This window comes from Anopheles arabiensis, chromosome 2, assembly GCF_016920715.1.
Source record: "Anopheles arabiensis isolate DONGOLA chromosome 2, AaraD3, whole genome shotgun sequence".
Lineage (NCBI taxonomy): Eukaryota > Metazoa > Arthropoda > Insecta > Diptera > Culicidae > Anopheles > Anopheles arabiensis.
Genome location: NC_053517.1, coordinates 36,276,419 through 36,301,681, shown reverse-complemented (window position 1 = coordinate 36,301,681; position 25,263 = coordinate 36,276,419). Strand labels below are relative to the sequence as shown.

General features: G+C 49.5%; 1 protein-coding gene across 1 annotated transcript in view; it reads left to right on the top strand.

Moving 5' to 3' along the window:
• Positions 1–560: 560 nt before the first annotated feature.
• Positions 561–25,263, top strand: part of LOC120894829 (zinc finger protein 395) — a 97,332-nt gene continuing 72,629 nt past the window's right edge. The window contains exon 1 of the mRNA XM_040297674.1: positions 561–1,038. Coding sequence (XP_040153608.1) covers positions 592–1,038 — 447 coding nt within the window. The 5' untranslated portion in view covers positions 561–591. The remainder of the gene's footprint in view (positions 1,039–25,263) is intronic.

Genomic DNA, 25,263 nt, shown 5'->3' with positions numbered 1-25,263 from the left:
CATTTGTAACTGCAAATAAAGTGTGCGTTTGAGTGAGTGAGAGTGTATAAGAGGAGGCAAAAATTTTCAGTGAGTTCGATCAGTTCGCAATAACAACCCAGAGCCCAAGTGTGAGAGTGTGTTTGCAATCGGCAAAGTGTGCTATTCATAAAAAAAAGTAATAACAAGTGATGTTGTGAAAGAAGAATTGTGGCAATTGCTAAGAAGAAAAGAATATCCCATGTGCCCACTGGTGGAATCGGAATAAAATTTAGTTCAAAATCAAAACAAGTGTGTGAAACGAGAAGCGATAGTTGGAAGAAAAGTTGTGCAATTCATATATAATATAACCCGGTGATACACAAAGGCCTCCGGCTGGCAACAACGGTGTGTGAAATCAAAAATTTACTGTGATTCGGTGCAATTTGTACGTGTTGGTTTGCCAGTTTTGCCCTATTCGCCAAAGGGACGCTGAAACTGTCGAAAGAGAGAGAGAGAGCGAGCGAGAGACCGAGGGAAGCGATTGTCTAAAACGCCTCCATCGCCCCCCACAAATCCCCGAAACCCAGCGGAAACAAGACCCATACGGGGGACACAATACCAGCCACCCCTATGAAAAAGTACTTTCTCAACAAAATGTCCACCGGCAAGCGTCTGGCGAAGCGCTCGATCGTGGGTACGCGCGTCTGTGCGCCCGGTACCGATGGCATCTGGTACTCGGGCAAGATCGAGTTCGTCAAAACGGCGCCCGACCAGAAGGAGCCGGGCCGCAGCCCGGGCGGCAGCTTCCTGCCGGGGCTGACCACGCCCGCCCGCTACACGGTGCTGTTCGACAACGCGAAGGAGGTGGCCCGGCTCGGGCTCGCCCGGGAGTTCCGCGAGACCGAGCTGATCGGGCGCGGCTTCCGGACGATCGCGGACGTGAAGCTGAAACCGGGCCAGAAGGTGTTCCTCACGTACAACGGGCGCGAGAACACCGGCGAGGTGATCGCACACGACGACCTGAAGGACGAGGTGAAGGTGCGCATTGCCGGTGCGACGAACGGTGCTGCACAGGAGGTTAGTATCCGGGGAATGGAGTCTTGTCACTTTCCACAACAGCCAACACAGCCGCGGCGGATTTGGTCGTTTTGATCTTTAGCACGAAAGGTCGCGAAGAAGGGTCAATTGGGCAGTTGGAGCGAGGCTTAGGTCACCGATATCCCCTTTGAAATCCCCTTTATATCTCCACCATTTAAAGATATTAATCTTCTATTTAGTCCATTCTCGAATGATTTATCTAAAGCATCATCTGTCATGGTGTTTATAAGGCAAAAGATTCATTATCATCGCCATTATCTCTTTCCACGTCTTACGCGACCTTCTTTAAAGCCTATTTTCGCGACACAATTTAATTACCATCACAACTGTCACCCTTATTCCCCACCTGCCATTTGTACTTTGCATTATAAAGTTCTTAAGAGAGCGCTTTTTAAACCAATTGTCTCCATTGCGAGTGGTCAATGTTACTGGAAATCTCCCCAACAAAAAAGAAAAGAGATCCATCTACAATCTTTTGGACATCAGCGCATAGCAAGAGGGGTGTGTTCTTGGAAAAATGTCTGTCCGTTTTTTTCGGTTACTCCCTTCCATCGGCCCCAATTTTGCTGCTACTATTTACTACATTGCTTGCGCAGAGTGGTGTGTCGGCACACACCCACCAAGGTTCCCCTTGCCCCGCGTGTTCGACTTATGACTGTGCTACTCCCCCCCCACGTAAAAGTAGGTCAAGGAGAAGCGCGACTCGTTACAACTGGTACCACCTATCTCTTCGTTTACAGGCAGAACCAAAAAGAAACGAGTACCCGATCGAACACGAACAAACAACAAAGAAGCCTAGATCACTGAGCAAGCGAGGGTAAAATCGTGCCCAATAGAAGGAACCATTCCAGAAAGGCACGGGTATACTCCCGAATAATGTTTCGGACGGCCCAACTTGCAAATAGATCCAATATGGCGCGCACTAGAACCCATCGGGCGCGTTACAACGGGGTTACAACGGTGGTAGATGGAAAAGTAGGTCAATCTTCCTCCTGCCACGTTCCGAAATTCGAAGCAAGTGCATGCGCGCACACTCCCATGCTGCTGTTAGTGTGTGTGTGTTTGAGTGTGCGCGCCCGTGCGCTTGCATGTATGGGTAAAGGCAACAAATGAGTTGTGGTCGGTTCTTTCACACACATCGCTCGTACCGCTGGGTTGGGTACTGGGGCATCCCTAAAGCAGGAAGTGAGAAAATGGTGCGTGCGCGTTATATTGCCCTTTTTTTGCTGGCAAAACTCCATAAATGGGGATCGCTTTCCCCCATCGGTGACCCAATTCTGGAATGGCTGTACGTATATATGTAAAAGGGCCACAGGAGTACAGCACGAACGCACCGAACCTATGCTAACAATCGCCATGTAAATCCTGCTCGTGTTTCGGGAACATTCTATCTCCGCTGGAGTTGGAAATTAGGGCCTATATTCTGTTTTCAGTATATCTTACAACTAATCGAAAATGCTTTGTCTCTAAGGCAATCGAATCAATCTTGGGTTGAACTGTAAATGGAGCGTTTTGGATGATTGTGTGTCCTGGCTCTGGAGCCAAAAGGGACTTTGTTACACGTTACACGCTTACCGAACAGGCCCTGGCAGTAGCAGGGACTTGGTATATAGGTTAAGGTCGAAATAAGGTCAAAGTGAAGAGCAGTAGATAGTGCGGCGGCGAACTGCGAAGAAGCGGACGGCAGGGAATAGCATCCACAGCCAGCTCTGGAGCTGCCGAAACGTTACGAGCCACCAAGAGCCTCCATCGCGTGGCACAAAGGACGGCAGTAAGTGTAGTAGCTTTCCAGGTCACGGCAGGTTTCGGTGGTTTCCAGTGTGCAGCACAGTGTAAAGCGACCTCCTCTACAAAGTGTTTCGCTTGTGTGTGTGTGAGTGTGTATTTGTGCGCCTCGTCAAGATCCCATGCGCTTTTCAAACGTGTCCTTTTTTGGGCATTAGGTTCTGCAGCGAAACAGAGGGGTAAGTTGCAGTAGCTGTGCAGTTGCTTGTAAGCTTTGGGGCCTGATGTCTCGGCAAACTGGGGCAAACAATTTACAACATTAGATTAGCTGACAGTGATTTTGATTTAAAATATTGATTAAACGGCGGTGCCTTCGTTCGGTGGTTTTGTGGCAACAACAGCATCTGATAAAGCGAAGGGGCACTCACCAGCCAACCAAACAGCGGCTGAAGCCCCAAGCTCCACCATTGAATAGCTATACACACACACCCGGCACGAGGTTCATTCCTCCAGCGGGGGAACGTTCAATGGCCACGTGAGGGCAGCACGCGGGTCTCTGCGTGTCTTTGTTTGTGCGGTGTGTCCCATTTTTTTGTCTTTCGTGTACCGTCCACAGTATACACATTCGTTATGTTATTGAACTCGACCTTTTTGTTTTACTTGTTTGCTTCATTTGTTTGCTGCTGCTGCTGCTACTAACACTGCTTCCTTCTCGTTGGAAGTTCTTTTTTGTTTTATTCTGCTTCTTCCTTTGCTTGCTTTCGTGCCATTTTATGAGCGCTCTTCCATGCACCCTTTTCGTGCAACACATCGTGCACAGTTCATTGGCATCGGCTGGTCCAGTCCGCAATCGTTGTTGGGCCGATCAATCTCATTTGATAGGCACAGACTGACAGACACACACACACACGGACGGACGGACGATCGCCCGATCGACGACCCGTTTTGTTCATTGATCTTTCGGGTGACGGCTGCACCGGCCCACTATGTAGGGGTTGTCCCGCATTAGCAACGCCGCAAACAGTTCAAACAGGGAGTTCGGGTGTGAGTTCTTTGCCACCGGCTGACCACGTTGCGCTCGGTTAGTGATTTGGTTGAGGCCTTTTTCCTTTTTAGCATTGGAAGAAAAGATGTGTAAAACATACCCTCCACTGCATGTCATGCCGTTAAAGTATTTTAATGTGATTGGAAACGTTTTATTTTTTTTCACAAACCCCCTCCCAGATCGCAGTGATCGTATGATGTTTGATTGACAATTGGTTTCATTCAATCATCAAACGGTACGAATTTAATATAGCAAAAAACAACATTAGCTCGTGTTCTCTCATTTTCTATGGAACCATTTAAACTCCAACCAACGGGAAAAAGAGTCAAATGTGTTCTTTTCATCCCTCTAATGGTGGTGTTATTTTTTACCCTTTTCGATTTATTTTTAATTTACTTATCTGGCACACATGCTAGCGAAGTGACGTTGTTTGTTTTTTTTTTTTACATCGAAACACCAAGTGATAAATATATTCTATGTGTGCTTTTCCTTCATCATTCTGACGTATGCAATGAATGCAGCGACAACAACACAAAAAAGGTTTATAATGAACAAAAAAAAGCCTCATCGACCGTCGTGAGTTGCAATGTGTTAATTATTGTTTCGCGTTTTCTTACCGAATGCACCCCGTGTACACCCACCCACACACACACACACGTTTTGCTCGCTGAAACGTTCGAATCTAATAAATTGTCCCCAAGTGGAGGATGAGAAAGGATGGGTGGTTGCACGGGATAGGAAGAGTTTGGGCTGAGTTGGGGCCGTCGATGTTGTTCGCTATTTTTATCGATAAACCGACACTCTACCACACAAACACACATTCCCAGCAGTTGAGCAGAATGCAAAAAGCAACCGGCCGTTACGGGGTGACCGTTACGGTGCGTTACGACGGTGCAGAGAACGGTGCAGGCGTAGAGAATGTGTGCGCCTGTACTGGTTACTGTATCCCGCGTCACCCTGTGTGCAGTGTCTCCGCTGTATGTACATCTTTATTATCGCACCCTCCCTACTTCCCACCACACTATCTCCCCATCTTTTGTGCATTTACCATCATCATCACCACCACCACCACCACCAATGCTGCCCGTTGACTGATTGCAATTTGGATGCTTGCGAATGTCACACAGCCACTTGCGCGCAGTTGCCGATTGACTGTCGAAATTGCACTTGTTTTCTTCTTTCTAGTGGGGTGGGTGAGGGCCGGGGATGGCTTCTTACTTCATCTGTTGCTGTCACGCTTGGGGTGATGCTATCTCACTTCTTACTGTCGCATATACCATTCCCAGCCGGTGTCGCCCCTTCTAGCATCCCGCCCCATTTGCCGGTCTGCGGTCTTCTTCCTACAACTTTGCTCTGTCGTAGGTTTGTTTCGTAACCAACCGCTAATATTCATTGCCTTTTTTTCTGTTTTCGTTTGGTTTTATTTTTGTTTGTTTATGTGTTTGTTTGCCTGTGGATTGCACACGCCTCATCACCACCACCACCACCACCAGTGCAGTGCTGTTTGGCAGGTTGCAGCTGACACAGCGGGTCCCTGTCCTTCAAAAAATCCAATGACCGACCTTCAACTCGCTCGAAACACCACCACCCCACCCTAAATGAGCCACACATGAGCGGATGGCGGTGGCGGCGGCGGTCGTTATGCATTTTACAGATTGCGATTTTTCTTGTTCGCCGACGTTGCACTCTTCTTCCTTGTGTGCGCGAATTCGTTTGTTCGCTGCTGCAGCCTCGCCTAGGGTAGGGTGGGGGAGTGTTTGCGTTCAATTCGCTAAACAGCGCAACCGTTTCTAGCTCCGGTTTTATGACCGCGGATTGGTTTGCTTGTCGGCTTTTTCTTCTTATTCTACTCCCGCTCTCCCGTGTTGAGTAGGTTTTGCATCGGAACGGCAACAAAGAAGCGTGTTAACAAAGCCGTTACAGTTGGTGGGTGGAGGAGTATTTTTTTTGGGTTGGACGTGTTGGGTGCAACGTTCTGTTGCACAATCTATTGGCAAGGAATGACAAACTTCTTGCTTTACATTGTGGACTTCGCTGGTGTGCCCGGGTTTAATTAACAGCTCTCTTCGAGATTCGCTGAATAGAAGTGAAATTAAACAACGTGCTCGTTCCGAGTAAATCCAAAATTAATCCACACAATGCCCCCAAACAGCACCAGGTAAATAATGGCCCGCACACGCAACTGGCAATGAATCTTGCGCTGTATCGATTCTGCCACGAGCCGACCTGTCTCCACCGGCAGGTTGCCGATGCTATTTCCGTCGCATAGCGAACCCTGCACCACCACCGCACGCCGCCCACAGCACAGCGCTGATAGGGCCGCCTGCGTGTGCTCTGGTCAGTGGTTTTTATTTCGCGCTCCATCACTCCACGGTGTGCGGATGCGTTTTCCCATGACGTCAGAACGGGGACGACCCAGCGACCGTTACTTGGGGCAGCGCACCGCACCGCATCTCACCGCCAACTCTCACTGCGTATGATTATGAGGGTTATTTTTAACACCATCTTCCCACCATCATCGCATCGCACGCAACAACGCACAACACCGCCCCGACACCTTGCCAGTTGTCGCAATGTCGTCTTCAGGCCGTCGTTTCTGCTTCTTCGGCTGCCCTTTTGCTCACGCTGACGTTGGGATTGGAGAAAACCAAACCACCACTACATTTAGTGGTCTTCTTCGTGCACCGCATTTGCGTGATTCATCTGCGTTCGGCTATTTATAACGCGGGGCTAACAAGTGCGTGGTATGTGCTGGTATGTCCGCTAGGGCCAAGTGATTCGCACAAACAACAACAAACGCGGTAAAGCCACCCAAAAGTGCCATCACAAAATTGTTTGGAAAACTTGCAATTGATAGCGTTAAATCACTCTCAAGTTAAAATGTTACTCCGATTAATGCGCTTCATACAGCAAGGCGGCGTCCGTCTGTAAATAAAATACCATCTGGATAAATGGAGCTAACCTATCGGAGATCGACTGTATCGCTAGCGTGTTGTGCAGCAGATAGACCGAGGAAGCGATACCCATGATGAAAAAGGCATTGAAGCGATCACTCGTTGCTGCTGCTGCTGCTGCTGCACACGGATGAGCTGCTCCCCGTGTGACCTTTACGCAATGCTTCACGCCAGGCGACATTTTAGTGCAAGTGGTTGGTTTTCTTTTTATTTTTTTGTTCGTTCCACACATTCGTTCACAGTTTTGGTTAAAGCCAACTTCCCGCTGCTCCTTATAAAGGGCAAGGCCTTTTTCGATGGATTTCGCATCCACCAGAGAGAACGTAATGATGAAGCAGCAGCAGCAGCAAACAGGATGTAGACAGGTTTTCGTTCAACACACACAAACACACTCACACAGTCGCATAGATTGCACTTCAATAAAACGAGCTTTTTTGCGGCATAACTCAACCTGGAACCAAAGAAGTATAGTACCGCGTTGTCGGTGCAAGGACGACTGCAAAATCTGAGCAGCCGCTGCTTGGGAATGCCCGAAACGCTTACGTCATCGTCGGCGTCATCAACGGTGAGGGTTGCGATTGGCGTCATGGTTTATTTTTCTCTGCCCACCACAGCAGAGGTAACACGGCACTCCGAAAGGTTTGCGGCATCCGTGCTCGGGGTGACTGATAGTACGTGTCGGCACTTGTTGTGCTGTCGAGAGCTGTGCTCGAACCGTGTGCTCCGTAGTGGTGGTGGTGGTGTGAGCGGCCGTCCTAACAACCGCCTAGACCTTGAGGTAGTCCGTCCGTTCGGTTCGGTCGGCATATTAAACCGAGAACCAATCCGTAAAAGGCGTGCCCCCTCCGCTCCGCTTTCCACCCGCTCTTTGCGCGACGATCGAGATGCGAGCGGAATGAGGACGATTGTAAACAAACCAATTGGCAAAGAGCGAATCGAGAAGCGCCATCATCTCGCTGCTGCGCGCGCCCCGAACGTGAGCGGATTGAAATGAATTTGCTAATGAACGCCGAACGAACGAATTGTCTGCTTGTCTCTCTGTGTGTGTTGGTATCATGATCCAAGTTTTGACCGCTCGTTCGATAAACGTTGCGTTGGGATTAGCCCTGATCGCTGCCCGGTTTGTCCCAGTGAACCCGGGGCCGCTCTTATCATGCCTTCTCGGGCGGGGGCAAGGTCCGGCCGAAATGACGCAGTTTGCGTTGCCACTGCCACTCGGGATGCCACCTTTCCAACGCTATTCACTCTGACGCTACTACTGCTGCTGCTGCTGTATGCTAATGAGACCCGGGATCGATTCGAGCAAGCTGGGAGGGAGTGTGCTCTCAAGGCAAGGCGAGCGAGCCTTGAGCATTAATTTGCCCACGGCCCACGGCGGTCTCTAGCACACACACACACTAACGAGTGGGGCAGGCTTACGCGTACCACCAGCACCACTACCCGGAAGGTCATTAGTTTCGCGAATTTCGTGACCAAAACAGAGAACGCATAAAAATGGACCCCCCCCCCTCCCTGTGCCGCCTCATTCGTCCCCGTTTGTTATTGTTTGCGGGTGCGTGCGACCGACCGTTTGCCGTTTGTTTCGTTCAACTTTAGCTACCGGTTGACCTCTAAAATTTACTATTTTTTCGCCTGCTAGGTTAGATCGGTTAGCGCTGTTTGTTGTTGTTTTTGCGAGGAATGCCCGTTTGTTGCTTGAAATGCGTGCGTACACGCAGCCTTCAAATTAGCATCCAGTCAGTGCGCAGGATGTGGATGGTTCGCAAGTAACGGCGCTTATATCTTTACCTACGCACACATACAGAAGATGGAGAATGTGTGTCGATCAGTGTGGGGCTGTACTTATTTGCATTGCAACTCGAGGACAGCCCCCTCCTCCCCGGTGCTTGGCAACTTTTCCCCTCACTGCCGGGAAGTGCCGGGAACATTCGTGCGAGCTTTTGCGGTTTCGGTTTCGAAAACCGGTCCGGAAAGTTACCCAACCCGAGCCTTTCAATATGGGCTTTCATGTGTTTTTTTGCTCTCTTCCCCGGAAGCCCTTGTACAGCCCTTTTTGGCACGTACCAAGCAGAAGAAGAAGAAAAAAACAAACAAATATGCGAAACGGTAAACACACACGCACGCACGCAAACAGACAAATTCATTTTAATTCAGCTGGAATGATTTAGGGCTTGTTTTTAATTTAACCCATTCACTGCCCTACGCGGCCCCATACGCGAACGGGTGTAACACGGCCACGGCGTACCCGCTCGATGCGCAAACAAAAACACAGTCACGTCATAAGCGCAACGCGGGCGCGCAAGCGAGCAGCGTGTTGGCGCTGGAGCCGCGCTCGTGCTTCCTGCTGACATCTTGCTCACGCTGCTGCCGGCAGTAAACACCGGCCGGCATCGATGCCAACGGGGGCGGGGGGTATGGTGAAGTGTACTGTGTGTACTGTGCGAGTGATTATTGTGATGACGATATGCCGCGACATGAGTTGCGCAAACAACTCACAGACACAAACAAGAGCGCGCGCGCTCGCACCCCATCCATACATAGGGCTACAATCGAAGGACCGAGAACGACCGAAACCGGGTCTAGATGAAAGAGAGGGAAAACACACACGCACACAAAGGGAGGTTTCGTGTGATAAGGGACAGTTTGTGTGATGTTGCCCGGGACACGCGGAAGAGACTGTTTGTGCGGCGGGCGTCGAGTGACGTCAGCGCAGCGCATAGTTTGGGCCACAGTCTGAGCCAAATGGCGCTGGTTGTTCAAATTCTTTTCGTTTGTTTTCCGACCCAGGGGTGGCAAAGGGGAGGGAGAGCGAGGGTCACAAAAAACGACAAAACTACACCCAAACTAAAGCCGCCCAGACGGAGCGAGCGCTGGAGACGGGCACGCGTGACCGTTATCAGTCCCGAACGGTCAGGACGGCCTTGAAAACAATCTAAAGAACACGCTGCTTCTTTTCTCTATCTTTCGTACTTTTCAGTTTCCCTATGTGTGTGTGTGTGTGTGTGTGTGTGTGTGTGTGTGTGTGTGTGTGTGTGTGTGTATATAAGATAGTTCGTACTCCAGTTTAAGCTGCTGTAACCGGTGCCACTCCCCAAAAGCCTCTCAGCATACGGACGGCGTCGTTGGCTGCGTACGTTCGCTGATCATGCGCACTTAGCATGGCCGCACCGCGCTATTTAGCGCTACCCACATCCCGATCGGCGCGAACCGGTTGCGCGACTGCTCCAAGGTCGATCGATCGATCAGCAAATGTGATTCGATTCCGCCGGCATCGGAAGCCGGGCGGGAGCTGATCGGCACAGCCAATCCCGCCCGCGCGACCCAAACATGTCCGGCAGCAGTTTGAAACGATCGTTACGTGCTCGGGTGCAGCCCGAGTTCGGAATGATTGCGATGGCGTTGTTTTTGTGTGTTGTGCGGCTCTCGCTCGCTGGCTGTATTTTTAGTCTAGCTTCTCACATCCACCACCCCACAATGGAGCTAGCCGCACCCACACGCATCCCCACACACACACACACACACACACAAACACCCGTTTACAATATTCTTTCTTTCTCGCCTTCCTTGACGGTCATGTAAATAAACCAGAACGATCAACCGTCGTGATCATCACCGCGGCTCGCTCACCCGGGACGGATGCTCCGAATGCTGGCACGCTGCCACAATAGTTTGACCACCGGCCGGCTTTAATAAAATCGAGCACGAATGTGTGTGTGTGCGAGCCAGATGCGGGTGTTTGTGTGTGATCTGTGTGTTTTTTAATGTTTCAAATTTATTCTCATTGCTCGGGCACTATCGGGCAGTTTTGGCTCATTCGCTCGGTTCTGCTCGATTAAGGTAGTTGAGCTTTGTGTGAACGCTGCCCAATCAAGTAGGATATTACAACCATTTTGCTGTGTCCCTTGCGTTTGTTGCCCTTTGCCCACACACACACACACACACACGTGCGCGTAATTACATATCGACGCGGAAAAAGGGACTCGGTGCGCAAACACCACTACCACGCTGTTGGGGCGCCGGTATGACCCACACGCCGGTGCGAGAAGGGCGTGTGTAATGTCGAGGGGTTAGAAGGAACACTAACTGGACAGCACACGCATACACGCATTTGAAAAAGAACGCGCAAGACTCCATCTCACGAATACACGCGATTGGGGGTAGCGCGTGTGGAAGATCATGATTTTTTTTTGTTACTCGCTATGGAGTGACGGAAAATCTACGCAACGAATGACGTACTGGGTGTGTGTGTATTCTTTCGACCAAATCATGAGTTTATTGCTGACAAAGAAACGCCTCCCGTGTACATTTTACAGCACACTTTAGACAAAGTTCTTCCACCAGTACAGTTTGTTCCCGTCAGTTTCGTCAACCGGCCGGGTGCGTTGGGGATCGATGTTCAAATCGAGTGATTGACGACTACCGGCGCACGGTGTGCACACAAACACAGCACGCCCTCACTGTCCATTGCCATTGCATGCCAGCATACGCCCCTCTCCGGAAGTGTTATGGCTGGTGGTTCGCTGCGCGTTATGTGGTGCTGCATTTTCCTGCTGCTGCTGCTGCTGCTTCCGGTGTGGCTTTCAAGTGGCTGGCCTGAAACAAACACCAACGAAAACCGTACACAGCCGCGCTCGTTTTCGGCAAATGGGAAAAGAGAGAAATGATTACTACTTTCACCGTCGGGCTCATTGCGGCGGGAAACAAAAGACCTACTGGATCGGAGGGGTCGCGAGCAGGCATCGGAGAAGCGGGGGGAGAGGGGTTATTTTGTTTAAAAATCAACTTCGAGAATGATTGCGGCAATCGAGCTGCATAGGAATTACTGTTTCGAACAATGATGATAGGGCACTTTTTGTAAAACCCATAATTCTTTTTCCTTGTGCCAACTGTGAAGTTGTTGTTTGGTTTTTTTGTTGTTGTATTGTTTCACGGCCCAAAGTGAAATACTAACCCCTTTTGTACGTTTCCAAATTGAGACAATTGAATACAAGGATCCGCAAGACGCGGTCAGCGATGCGCATCACCGATTCCGGACAAAAAGCTTCCTGTTTGCGTCGGTAGAGCGGAGGGGAGCAGCAGGGGTAAGCAGGGGAAAGGAAAACATGTGCCGGCACACACGGTTGAATTTACATCCTTTCGAGCTTTCAAAATCAAACACAACCATTCGTACCATTTTATATCACCCTTTTTGTAAAAAAAAAGAATGTTGGTTTTTCAACACCGAAGCAACGTTTCACTTCAATCAGGCACTTAGTTTGATTTTATCTAAAAAAATCTTTCATAAATTGTTTCAGTACGACACATTACTGCTTTAAAATTGAAACTTTCAGACCCTTGGCTAACACCGATTAACTGAAGTAACTATATTACAACAACCAAAAATCCCCGATAGTAGCTAACGATCTCGACTGCTGGCTACTGATTGTGATCATCATTAGCCTCGCAATGGGAGAAGATGGATCGGAAAGCAGACGCACAAAACCACCGAAAAGGCACGCACTGTGGGACACAGCAAGCTGGTAAAAGAATAGATTGAAGCTTATTTAGATTTGACTGTGGCACTGGCCACGTTCGGCCTGGGGAGGGAAATTGGCAACAAAAAAACGAAACGAAAGATTTCTCACCGCGAACGCACCAGAAACGATGAGAAACATGTTTTCGCCCCCAAAACAGCGGTCCGTAAAGCGGGGTGCGTATGGAAAACAAAAAAAAACACAAAAAAACACGGACGGACCAACCACTCACACACCATTATGCGTATGTGGGAATGGGCCTCTCTGCCGTGAGGCGTGATTGAAGCAACAACAGCCAGAAAGGCAGAAAAAACACCCATTTTGATAGAAGGGAAACATGAAGCCTCCTCCTCCGAACTTCCCACTCTCTCTCTCTCTCTTCTCTTCCCTCTTGACGGCTAACCTGCTTAGACCCGGTGGGAAGAAAGGTAGCGAGCCAAATCAACATTATGCGTAGCCGGTGCGCAACCGTCCTGTCACCGTTCGTCGTCTGCGGCGTCTGGCCGCGGCGATGCGCACAACTGTTGCGCGACCGGACGCCAAAGATAACGGTGTTTTTTGCCGCGTCGTCTTTGAATTTGGAAAGAACCGCAACAAACACACACACAGAGAGAGAGAGGGTCGCGCACGCAGAAAGTAATCATGGACCCGGGCTCATCATTCGGCCCACGGCACGCACTGTTGACGATGGCGCGTAAATGCCCGCGCCACAGCGCTGCGTAGAAAACTCCCCCAACCCCTTCTCCCGCTACGCGAAGGTACGGGAATGAGAAAGAAGCAGTGGAAGAAGAGCCGTGGTTGGATAGGACAGCTAGAAACGCGGCCCGGCGACATGCCCAACGGACAGCGGCGACGCATCGACGCTACGCAGCAACCGTTGCTTTTCGCGGCTGGCGTGGCCCCTGCGCTAGACAACTTTTCCACTGACCGGTACGCACGTTCCCCGTTCCGTGCTCCCCGTTGATGACAGACGCTTCGCTAAGACTTTGTAAGCTTGCGATGTGATCGCGGGTTGCCCGGATAGGTCTATTGGTCCGCCAGTTTGGAGAATGAAAAGCTGAACCAGCTTGATGTTTGGGAGTGCTTCGAATTTGGGGTCAGACGCACACACGCACTCACACAAAATGGTGGGTTCCCCATCGGTATAGAAAGAGCGTTTTTTTAGGCGATTTGAGTCTCTGTGATCTCGATTTTCCTCCTCTCGACAGACACGCACACACCAAATGCTTTAAATCGTTCGGTTTAACTGTTAGTTTTACAAAATCACTTGCACGCTTTGGTTTCCCATTTCGCCTCGCGCCGCGTGCAAGCCAAACAGACAGCCAGACCGGTCCATTGCCCCCTACACCCTCCTTCCCTCACCATGTTTTCCATATGATAATGCGCACACAAACTACGCTACGGCTAATTGCGCGGAGTTTTCTTCGCCCGGCTTCTTGGTGGTTGCGGCCTCGCCGCACAAGACTTATTTGCGATGCAAACGGTTTCATTCGCTGCAAAGCTTTCTCCCGCCCCCGGGACAGGGGAAGGAGTTGAACGCCTGAAGTCAGTTGTCCGGTGTGCTGAAAATGGAGATTTATTGCAGGTGGCGGCCAACATGATTCCACGTTGGGAAAACTCCTCACCCCTTATACAAACTTGCTTAGTCCGACCGTACCAAGGGGGGGGGGGCACAAATCCCCAGGTGCTTCCCGCGGGTTGTTTTTTCCCTCCCATTCCGTTTCCCGCACGGTCGCAGAAGAAAACTGCATAGCATCTTGAAATTTATTAGTTACGCGGCACTTTCCTTCTCCTCCTGCTTCTTCTTCTCCTCCCTCCAGAGGGGGGTGTGAAATGCATCTCGGGACGGATCGGGGCGAATGTGCGTTGTCTTTCGAGCGTTTCATTTCTATCATGCGGTGCAGTGCTTATGCAATCGCCAACCGCTGCGACGAGCGATACAAATGATCATCGCGACAATCGATCGCGTGGCAGCCTTTGGCATGAGGGTATGATGGAGGGTGGAGCGGTAGGACGCTTTTCCCGTTTGGTGGGCTCCTCTTCGAGGGCTGGTTTTGCGTGCGATCGGTGCGTACGATGGAAGTAACGGCACATTGTGGGGATATATAATAAAAACGACGCACACAAACACCATCACTTTCTTGGCCTTTTTTTCTAAAGGCAGAAAACGTACACAACGGGGTTCGTCTTCTTCAGCTGGTAGTGATTTGATGATGATGATGATGATGATGATGATGAGCAGAAAGCTGCGGCCTCGGTCCTCCAGAAATCTCATGCTGTGCGAGTTACTGTTCTTCCATTTCACTTTACTTTGCTGCCGCTTGGCATCGGAGTCGCACCACTTGTAATCGGACTTTCTCTCAATTTTGATTACAATATATTCAGTATTCCGTTTCTTACTCACGACAGCGCAAACCGAGAAGTATTGGGGCGACCTGCATCTCTCACAAAGAGGAGGAAATTTATTTTTATTTTTTATTTTTTCATTATCGTCCGAAGCAGTTCACGCTGTTGATATGTTTATTTCGATATGCTATCTTAACGTCCACCACACAAATGTGTGTCTGTTGTTTGTGTGTGTGTGTGTTTTTATGGGCTTTGTTGTTAGTCGACCCGAACCTGTACACTTTGCAGCGCAGAACGGGATCTCAGTGTTTGAATGATTTTAAACAGCTAACAGTCCAAAACATGGAATCCGAGAGAGGAAAGCTTTTCGATTGGATTTATTAGTGAAAAGGTGCACTTTTAAAGTCTGCCTTTATTCGTTCAGCCCTTACTTTTGGGTGGCAATAAAAAAAGCATTCCCCACCTGGATGCAAATCAATTCACAGGCCAATCCGAAGCAGAGAAACGGCTGATGAAATGATGCGTGTTGTCTTGGTTTTGGCCCTTTAAAAAGTATAGCCCTGGAAAGGGATTGGGGGTTTTTTTCGTGATCTCTCGTGTTGTATCTCCTTCCCTCTCTTCCTCGTCTACACCTATTATTTCCACGGAATGGTCATTCGGTTGCGTGACCTCAATTTGGCCACCATCACCGCTACACGAAGCTACCGCTGTCCTTTTCCCCAACCAAACTCTACTCGCTTTTGGAGAAGAAATAACAAAAGACACTCGCCCTTTTTTCCTCAACCGACAGAGCCACCGAAGCAACTGGCTTCTTGCGTATCGGGCATTAGGGGGAATAAAAAAAAACTCCGGAGACATTTCCCTTTCGAAAGCACTCAATCTGGGCACGCATCCGCATCCGCACGCCACGTCTTCGGATCGACTGTAAAGGTGTACTACCGCAGCAGCCCCTTTTCCTCCCTGGTTGGCTGGTAGATTTTAAATGCCACCTTAGGAATAGTGTACCACTGGGGGGAAAGGTGCTGCGGGAAAATTCGAGCTGATCATGGAATGATTTTCGTGGGAACGGTGAGCTTACGATGAAAAGGTTTTTGATCTGTTTTTAATTTCGATTTCACTGATGCTATGCGTGAGTTTCGGCAACGGTCTTTGAGCTGATTTGTAACCTAAAGGTTGCTTTTAAATCACTTTAATATTCATGCAATTTTCGCACCTAACTACAACTCTACATTTAACTGACACAGCTACTTAAGAAACAATCAAAAACAGCACAAAGACCACAGACTAAAGGAAAGAGTTTCCCCCACGTGAAATGTGTCTGTGTAGCTGTGCGAAACTACGCGATACCATCTGACAAAACCCAAATGGCAGCAAAAAAAACCCGATAGAGACCAGCCGCTGGGACCGGCAGATGAAAATGAATGGAAATGAAAGGAAACCAACCGCGGACCAGAGCGGGGGAAAAGTGAGCAAAAGTGAGCGGACGTTTTCGGTTTTCGGGCTGTCTCGAGACACCGGGGATCGATTGCCGGTTGCGGCTGGAATGCGGCAGAAGAAATGGAACGCCCAAAGATGATCTTCGACACGTTGCGAGCCGCTCGTTTCGTTCGCTTCACGGTGATGGTTGTCGGCAGCGATACTGCAAGTGTGGCAAGGGACGGGAGACGGCCGCCCAGTTCGGTTACTCAATCGAGCTGCACTTTTGAAGTGTGTTTTTCTTTTCTGTTTGGTGTAAGTGGTTCGTGGGGGACAGGAGGGAGGGGTGGTAGTGATAGTGGCGGGAGCCTGCTGTGTGTGTTACGTCGCTGTGTGAAGAAATGTACTCACACACACACCCCCCCATCAAGAGACGCTGCCTTGTTTGGAGCGCATCTTCTTCCGCGATCGCTGGTGCGAATTTAATTCATGCCCGGCCATGTTTCGTAAGCAGCGCCGTTGGCTTTGTGAAAAACTGACGTAAGTGTGTCAAACACAGGGGGGACGGAGAGGGAATGGAGCTCGTAGCTGGCGCGCTGAATTTGATTTTCCACTCGGTGCGGACAGTTTTGGAAGATGGTTTCCATTATGCAGTTTGACTTCAACATCAAACCTAACCTAGTCCGCTTTCTCTCGTCACTGTTGTAACGCTCAAGGCTTTAATTGCTCCAAAAACTCCTCAAAGAACTGTACGATCTTTCTGACCCCTAACGGGTTCTCAACATGTCCCCTGTCAGGTCGGTTTGTTAGTTGAATTGTGCACAAATGAGACACACACACCAGCTATCAGGAAGTGGGTTTACCTCCATGGCGAGAGAGAGAGTGTGTGTGTCCGTTACAGGGGATTGCCTTTTCCTCACCAATTGGCCTCCCCAATTGGCAAATTGGTCAAATGTTACACTCTACACCCTGAAAGCCCACATTTAAATTCAGTGTGCGATGCGATTTGAAAGTGTGCACCGCACGATCGACGGGGTGGATTAAGTGATGCGCGAAGGAATAGTTTGTTTTTTTTTTTTAATACAACCATTACCTTTTGACCGGTGATGGTGTTGCTGTCAGGTTGTCATGCCGATGACCGCGTGTCCGGAATGAGGAAACGGTTGTTCTGTTCGGTGGTTTAAGACGCTTGCTTTTACTTCATTTCGCTTTTGCGAACTCTCGCATAACCCTCTCGCATACACGGTGCATTATGCGTGTGGTGCATGACAAATCCTCGTTCCGTGAGCAGTGAGCAGCCCACTACACTGCGTTTGTGTGCCACCTGGAGTGAGGTACGGCTGGCAAAGCAGGAGCAGACACAGACGGAGGCTCTTGAGAAAATTGCAACCTCGCGCAATAATTACCCTGTTTCTTTTTTTTTTTTGTTCTTCTTGTTTTCGTTACCATCTGGCATCGGACCGGCGAGGCCTGCCTGTCAACGCGGGGGCCTGTAGTTTTGCAGTTTTGCATGTACGCGGGCATGTACCGGGGCAGTTAACCTAAATAATGAATCAAACAGAACACGGTACATGAATTTGCAAAACAAACCTTCAAACATACACACACACAATGCTGTTGATGAAACGCAATGGTCAAAGTAAATCATGTTTAAAGTAACGTCCTTTTCCTCCTTTTTAACTCTTCTTAAGCAATCAAATGTTTATTGCTTCGGGCGTCTGTGTGTTTTTCATTTAAATAATACTCCGCGGGAAGTACAGCAAAACAACAACTTCACACACGAGCAACAACAATGTGGTTTTGATTGCGGTCAATGTTACACATTTATCGAATTTGCATCGAACTGTAATGTTGAGCGGTACGCGCTTGATTATGCCATCAGTGGGCGTTTATGTGACATCAATAAACGTTCGCGGATCAAGCTGCGGGAAATCGGTGCTCTGCGCCGTGAAAGGATATTTGTGAAATTACAATAACAGTTTCGTCATACGGCATTGAGATGATCTGTGGCACCTCCTACGATCAATGCGCAAAAGTTTGCTGACACATGATAATAATAAATGAGAACCTTCACCGATCCCACAGTAAACTGTGCTTTCATCTTTGCGTATTTAACAACAATGCTGCACCGAAAACATATGGCAAATTGTGAAAATATACCGTGGAAAATTAAGAGTATTTTTTGCCATTTACTTTTTGCCTGTGCGTGTTTTCCTACAAATTTGCATTTTTGGTTCGTTATGGTATGGTGGGAAAATATTGGCAGTGGGGTGAAGTAAGGCTCTACCTTTTTTTTTCTTTTTTCGCTTACAAACTGTTCACGCAACTATTTTGTTTTATAAATTACTCTCTGTTTGTCACGCAATGCATGCACATAATTACGTTGCCTGCATATGCCTTTTATTGCTTTCTTCGGTGAAAAAGCATTTGCATTTTTTGGAAATACATCTGCACCAATTATAAGCCGTACAGAGTGCACTCAAGAAGTCATACAGGTAAGAGCAGGGAAAGTGCTTCATTATTAGCTGCTTTAGATGCATGCACCAGCACAAACACTACTCTACTGCAACGCTCAATCGAAGCGACTGCTTAAATCCACACAAAACCGAACACAACCAAACTGCTCAGGGCAGCTCCACGATGACGATTAGCTTGATCCCGTATTGCCACCATCCATTAGCGGACGATGGCGACGTGCCATCGTACTGTTTTTTTCCTTCCCTCTTGAACCAACCAACTAGTAACTGCATTGAGTAACAAACTTTAAAAGAAAAAGGAAAAAACGAGAACGACCCAGCGCACATGACGGAGAAGCACAACAGCAAAAAAAAAATGGAACAAGTAAGTGCCGGCACTTAATGGTGGTTGCAATTTTGTTCTAAATATTCAATCAAGCGGTTCACGAGTAAAAGTCCGACAGGCGGCCCGGTCAACAGTGGTGACCTAATCAAATGCAAAATAGAGAAAGAGGGAGCGAATAGAAAAAAAAGCACACACACAAACAGAATGCACTCAATGGCTGTGGTTGTGTGCACGATGGTCTTGCGAAGGGTGTATGTTTCTCGTGCATGTCACTATTGGTTGACTGAAGCAAGCAAACATGCTCCATATAATATTTACATTCAGAAACAGAATACTTCACAAGTTTGCAACAGATTGGTGACCAGTAGCGGTTGCGTTTTACCCCCGATCGATCCGAAAAGTGGCATGCTTCCATGGGAAAAGAAGGAAAAGTTCTGCAAAGTCCGGCAAGGGTTTTAATTTTCCCCACCATACGGTCTTGTGTCTCGGTAAACAACGAAGAGTGCGTTCGACATAGATTTCCCCCCTCAACAGCGTCGTCCTTGCCTTGCTTGCATTGATTTATTTGCCTCTTTTTACTTTCCGAACGTACGCCCCGCGAAGGACGCCGGGCCGATGCGGTTAGCCTTTTGTGTGAGACAAGCCGCGATTGATGCCGCGCCATCAGGCCGCCGCGCTCTAGATTGGGTGTGTGTGTTTCTGTTTCGACATACGCCGTGTGAAAATAAGCGCGTACTGTCTGTCCCCGCCGCCCGGCACACCCAAGAGCACCCATCATTTTGCAGCAAGTTTCGATGCATGTTTTTTTTTTTTGCTGCCGAATCATCCAACCGAAAGGGCGGGAAAATACGGAAACCTTCACATACCGTGCCCTCTCAACACGCTCTTAACCCCGCCCTCGACGGGTAGGTTGGAGGTTTTAAGATTTTTCCTACCTCGATACTTGAGCCCTTTCCTTCAAATTCAACCTTCAAGGGCTTGTGTGTGTGAGGTTAGAAAAATTTGTTACGAGTTGTTTTTTATTGGTTTTTCCCACAGCGTTTCACGAGTTTAATTTATCATTTTCAATTGCTGCTGTCACCTCCCACCTTCCTACGATGGTGATGATGGTGGTGGTGGTTGTGAGGTGTCGTTTTTTTTTATCTCACTGTAATACACGGTGCGTAACGCATATATAGACGTCTCGGCGCGCCCTTCTAATGTGGATACAACCTTGCTGAACCCGTATGCGCTAGTCCGGATCCGACCAATACTAACGCATGCAAATCTGCTGTCCCCAGTGTCGTGTGTGTTTGTCTCCCTAGCATACCAGCAGATACGGGGGCAGCGAGCGAGAACGACCACCAAAGGACGTCTAAACCCGATCCTCTGGAACGTTCGCAGCATAATTCGAACACGAACGGTGGGTGCGAGTGTAGGAGCAGGAGGTCAATGTTGAGATCATCCAGAAAACGTTGGCTCAGGGTTTTCGAAAAAAAAAGTGCGTCGATGTGTGGCTGGCTAAACTCTGCCCCCACGACGCACCTTGTGAAACGCAACAACCGTCCATCAAACCTAATGTTGCGTTCGACCTTTGCCAGCGCGCAGATCCAAACATTTGGACTAGGAGCGTAGGGCAGCTGGCGGAAAACAGATATCGCTCTATGGTGATGTGATGGGGTCAGCACAAGGGTAGAGTGAATGAAAGGGAGAGAGACAGAGACAGCAATGACAAAGCCCCCGCCGTACAATGGTCACAACACAGGAAAGGAATTAAATCTCCACATCCCACATGAAGTTAGTAGTGACGAAATGGTGACCTCTCTGCCGTTGCCGGTGAACATCAATTCATCCGCAACTCCACATCTGCTGCTCGGTTGGGGTGTTTTGGAACGATTTCGGATTGCGCAACGGCTGGTTCGGCTGCGCACAAGTCACCCTAGCGTAGGGAAAACAAAACAAAACCCTTTCAAGAGTTGATTTAGTCGACGCGAATGCGTCCCCAGCTCTCCCACAACCAGCCGCCACAATGGGTTGAAAGTAGCTTTTCGGCCGAGTGTTTTTGAAGTCCATGCATCCATGGTCCGTACCTCGTCACAAAGGGCACATGTGAGCCCAAAATTCTTGACACCTGGCGACCGGTTTTGTAGCTCGCAGACACCGCACAAGAGCACTCCGAGCCAGCCGCTAACGAACAGTCAAGGACGTGTAGGGTGCCCTGTTTTTTTTTTTTCGGTGCGCTACTACCGCCTACGTTGTGACGTATCTAAGACGACAGACTTCCTCAACATCAACATCACGCAGCACACGCATTTTGCACACGAACTGTGGTCGATGTTTACGCGTCGGAGCTGCTCCGTGTGGTGCGACCAGCTTGCCTCGAGTGCGACCTCTCGGCGACGGCACGGTACGCAAACAAACACCGTCGAACTGTGTAACCACGCTGCGTAAGCTTGTGTGCGCGCTCCGAAATAAACCTAAAGGGCGTAGTGAGGGATGCCCTTCGAATGCGGAATCAATGTCCGATAAATAGCGACTGTACTACGTTGCTCGCAACGATAATATGGGTTCAGGGGCGTTCATGGCAAGATGAGCGTATGTGATTTGGGGCTTGGTGTCTGTTTATGTGTTAGAAGGTGAGATAAACATCGGTTTTTGTCCATAGGACAGACCTTCCCGGATCTCAGTATTACTACTGACCGAAGTTCATCAATAGAGGTGACGAGACAGATCCAATTAATACTGCTACTATCACCATCCAAAGCCCTCTAACCCAACCTAGTCGACGGAGAAGTGATCCACACCACTGTTGACTTGCTTTGCGCAACCAACTTCAATGTCATCTTCGTGCGGTTCATTGCAACATTAACTTCCGTCAGCAGCGCACCGCCGGTGTATTGCTTGTTTTACAAAATTGAATGCAAAAGAAATAAACACCTCCTGCTGTAAATGCCAAAAACCATCTACCATGTCCTCGGTGCGCACTGTGAACGCTCGAAAGCCTCCCGGGCGCTTAGAGGCGTCGCCGCGTTCGGCTGTTTTTGATTGAATACGGATGCTAAGCTGTCTTAAATCCTCCACACCACAAAAGGAAGTTTGTTTGGAGCGTGTTTTTGAGGTGTGTGTGTGTGTGTGTGTGTGTCTCCCCCTCCGAATGCTAACAAATACCAGCGGCGTCGAAATATTTCCAGTTGAATTCCGCATTCGTCGCTGCAATTCGGCCACCGGTTGCGCCAACGGTGTCAATGGCGCCCAGCACTACGCCCCACCGCTAAAGCTTTGGCCTTAGTCGACAACATGTTGGTTGTGCTGCTGCTGCTGCTAGATGAGCTGTGTAGAGGGGCTAGGCTTCGAACGCGGAAAGCCTTGATGCGTTTGCATTGACGCGTTCGGTCGAGTGTGGTTGGATCATGGCTGGATTGCTGTTACGCAGTTGCATCACCACCGTTTCATTCCGGAACTGAAATGCGGTGATTTCGAAAAGACCGAATAAAAACCAGTCGCTCATTTGCAAGCGTGAACGAGAGTGAACTGAAAATGCATAAGCTCTTGCAGGCGTTCGTGGTGTCGTGATTCCCATCCAAATCACACGCTTCGACCACATTCACATCGTACAGATGGCTAGGCAGCAAAAAATGAGGTCATGGGCTCGATTACTGTGTGACACTATTGGAATTCACTCTAAACAGGAGTGGTGTCTGTTTATGTGTTAGAAGGTGAGATAAACATCTGATGGTCCATAGGACAGACCTAAAGCAAAATGTTTGGAATGGATCAGTAAATGATTCTTCAGCTCACCACAACGATGGTGGATTGGAGCTTCTTCACCAATTGCAACAGAGCGAGCGCATGCGACTTGCGCAAAGAACCTTTGGTTCCACCTTGATGTACACCAGCCGAGTGAGCGGCTGCAGCAGCTATGCCAAACCGGCAGCCAGCCCCCCGTCTAACGCTCTCATGACGCCTGGCGGCCAGGCAAAATTCCTAACCAGCGCACAGCATAAAGTCCTTGGCACAGTTAGCCATTTTGAGCGGTTTCACTCGAGCTTTCACGGCTCGGCTGCAGCAGCACCAGCAGCCGTTTACCACCGATCTTCGGTCCATGTCGACACTGTGGCGTCCACCTACCGATATAGGTAGGCAGGCGCGTGGCCACTTGGATTGCAGGCTGCGGCCTTTACGGCGACCGGCCGCTCGCCGACGAAACGCGCACGCAATCTAGGCCTAGGCTAAGGCAACCGGAGTGGTGCAACGTGCAGTTGCGCTGCTGCAACTCGATTGCAACATCCACTTCGCGGTGCGCTTGCAGTAGTTCGTGCAATATAACGATTTCGACCTCCCCTCCCTCCTGGCCCCGCCGGGCCCATCGGGCCCCAAAACCATATATCCAATCAACCCAAACCTCGGCTCCTTCTACAGTTTGGCTTCGGGGCTCACAGTCACTGTGCCGGGCGCTCCAAACGGCTCGTTCAACATCACATCTCCAATGTCCTAAAACGGGGACGCCAATGGGCAGCCGCTCGGTGTCGACAACACCGGTCGCTGGAATGTTGTCGTCGCCGTCGCCGTTGATTTTTGGCGACGCGACCACTTGACGACAGCAATGCATTCTAAGCCACGGCCGGTTTGGGTGCCACTCGCCAACTAGGGCGAGTAATCAATTTTTGACAACGCTTGTGCACCCTGCACACACACACACAGGCACTCACCAGTTGGCCAACCACCAGCTCCCCTCTGGCCCTCTTTGCAAGTCCCCCGTCTCTGTTTCGATATATGTTTATCTTCTTTGTGACCTGTTTTTGTTCCGCGCGCTTCTCGCCCATCTGCCATTCGCCTCCCATTTCCTACCTTCAAATCGACCGACCAAAATCAATCAAAACCATTTATTATGCTAACATATAAGCTGGACTCGTTTCGTCCGACTTTTTCCGACTTTGTTTAAATGTGTACGTTTTTTCTTCTCTTCTTTTCTCTCCTCCATAGGTAAGTTTCGGGCGACAATCAATGCCGAGCAGGGGAGGCCAACAACAACCGCGTCTTGGAAGGCGAGAACGCATCACGCTGCGGCATGCTGACCTCTGCCGTGTCGGCAGTGACACACTTTCGATTCGGCGGGTCCGACGGGGGAGGTTTGATGTTGTTGGAGAGGGAAAGGGGGAGTTTTATTTTTACACACCTTTCGTATGGGATTCTTCTCACCACATAAAGCACAGATTGAGCGGAACGAACAGCTGGACCGTTGCGAAGAGTTGGTAAGATGCAATGTTTTGTTGCGTTCGAAGAGGGAAGCATAAGCGGAAAGGCAATGGTAATCGCTACGAACGACTCATACGGTTTAAGAGCATTAACTAACGCGACAGTTACTAACGCCACGTTGCAAAATAAGTAACAAAAAAATCGATCCAACAACTCCATTCCAAGGTCAGCAGCAATCAGAAACAGAAGTGTCGTCTGTTAATTCCAAATTACGTCCCTGCTGTTCCGACAAATCTCTGCCATATGTAAACAGATGTTACGGCGGGATGAGGGATAGTCGCGTACACTGTGCGCAACGTTTGTGCCGCAGACAGCTCGCAATAGGCGAAGACGAACCTTGCCGGTGCCGTCCAGACTGGCACATACGCGGCTCGCGTCTTGCCTGACCCACTCGCCACGCGGTTATCATTTTCCCTGAGCTAAAAACCTCTTTCAGTGCGTAATGGTTGCCCATTCAGTGCGCGCCTCTGTGTGTACCTGGGTGGCTTATCAGTGTATCCAACGCCCGGCCGTTTACTTATCGGAAGCGACGGAACGGTGTCTGCGGCAGGTCCCGTGTGCCGGTGGTAGAAGGGTTTTTGAGTTCAAGGTAGAGTTTGCCACGCATGACCGTGTTGGGGCTTTTTTTCTGTCCGTCCAATCGGTAAATGATAATGCTGGTGCAGCCGTTTTTTGTCTAGTTTCCTCAGGACAGGGTGTAATTTCAAGGTCTTGGGTCCGGGAACCATCACGTGCAGCGTGTAAGCGTAGGGGGAGCCTCATAAGCGGAGATGCGAGGGTGTCTAGGGAAGGCATTTTGTTCGAGCCCGTTTGCTAGCAGCGAAACTGGACCACACTTTACTCGTTCAGCCACCCACCAACTGCTTGCCTTGAGCATTTTAGTGGTGCGTAGGTGAGGGCGATTATGCAAAGCCGTGTGTTGTTTGGTTTCCTGGTGCTCTTCCTTGTCCTATTTTTCCTACCAAACCATCAAATTGACCTCATCGAAACACAGTCCAAACCAATCTCCGGCGTGTCCCACGCGCATATTAACGCCGTCAAGGAAATGGTTCTGGTTCGTCAGCCTCGACTGGCTGGGTGCTGTGGGGCTCCCGGGTGCTCTTGATTTTTATTTTTATTGCAACAAGCTCCAAGCCCGACCATTTCCTTGCGGTACGCTACGGCACTC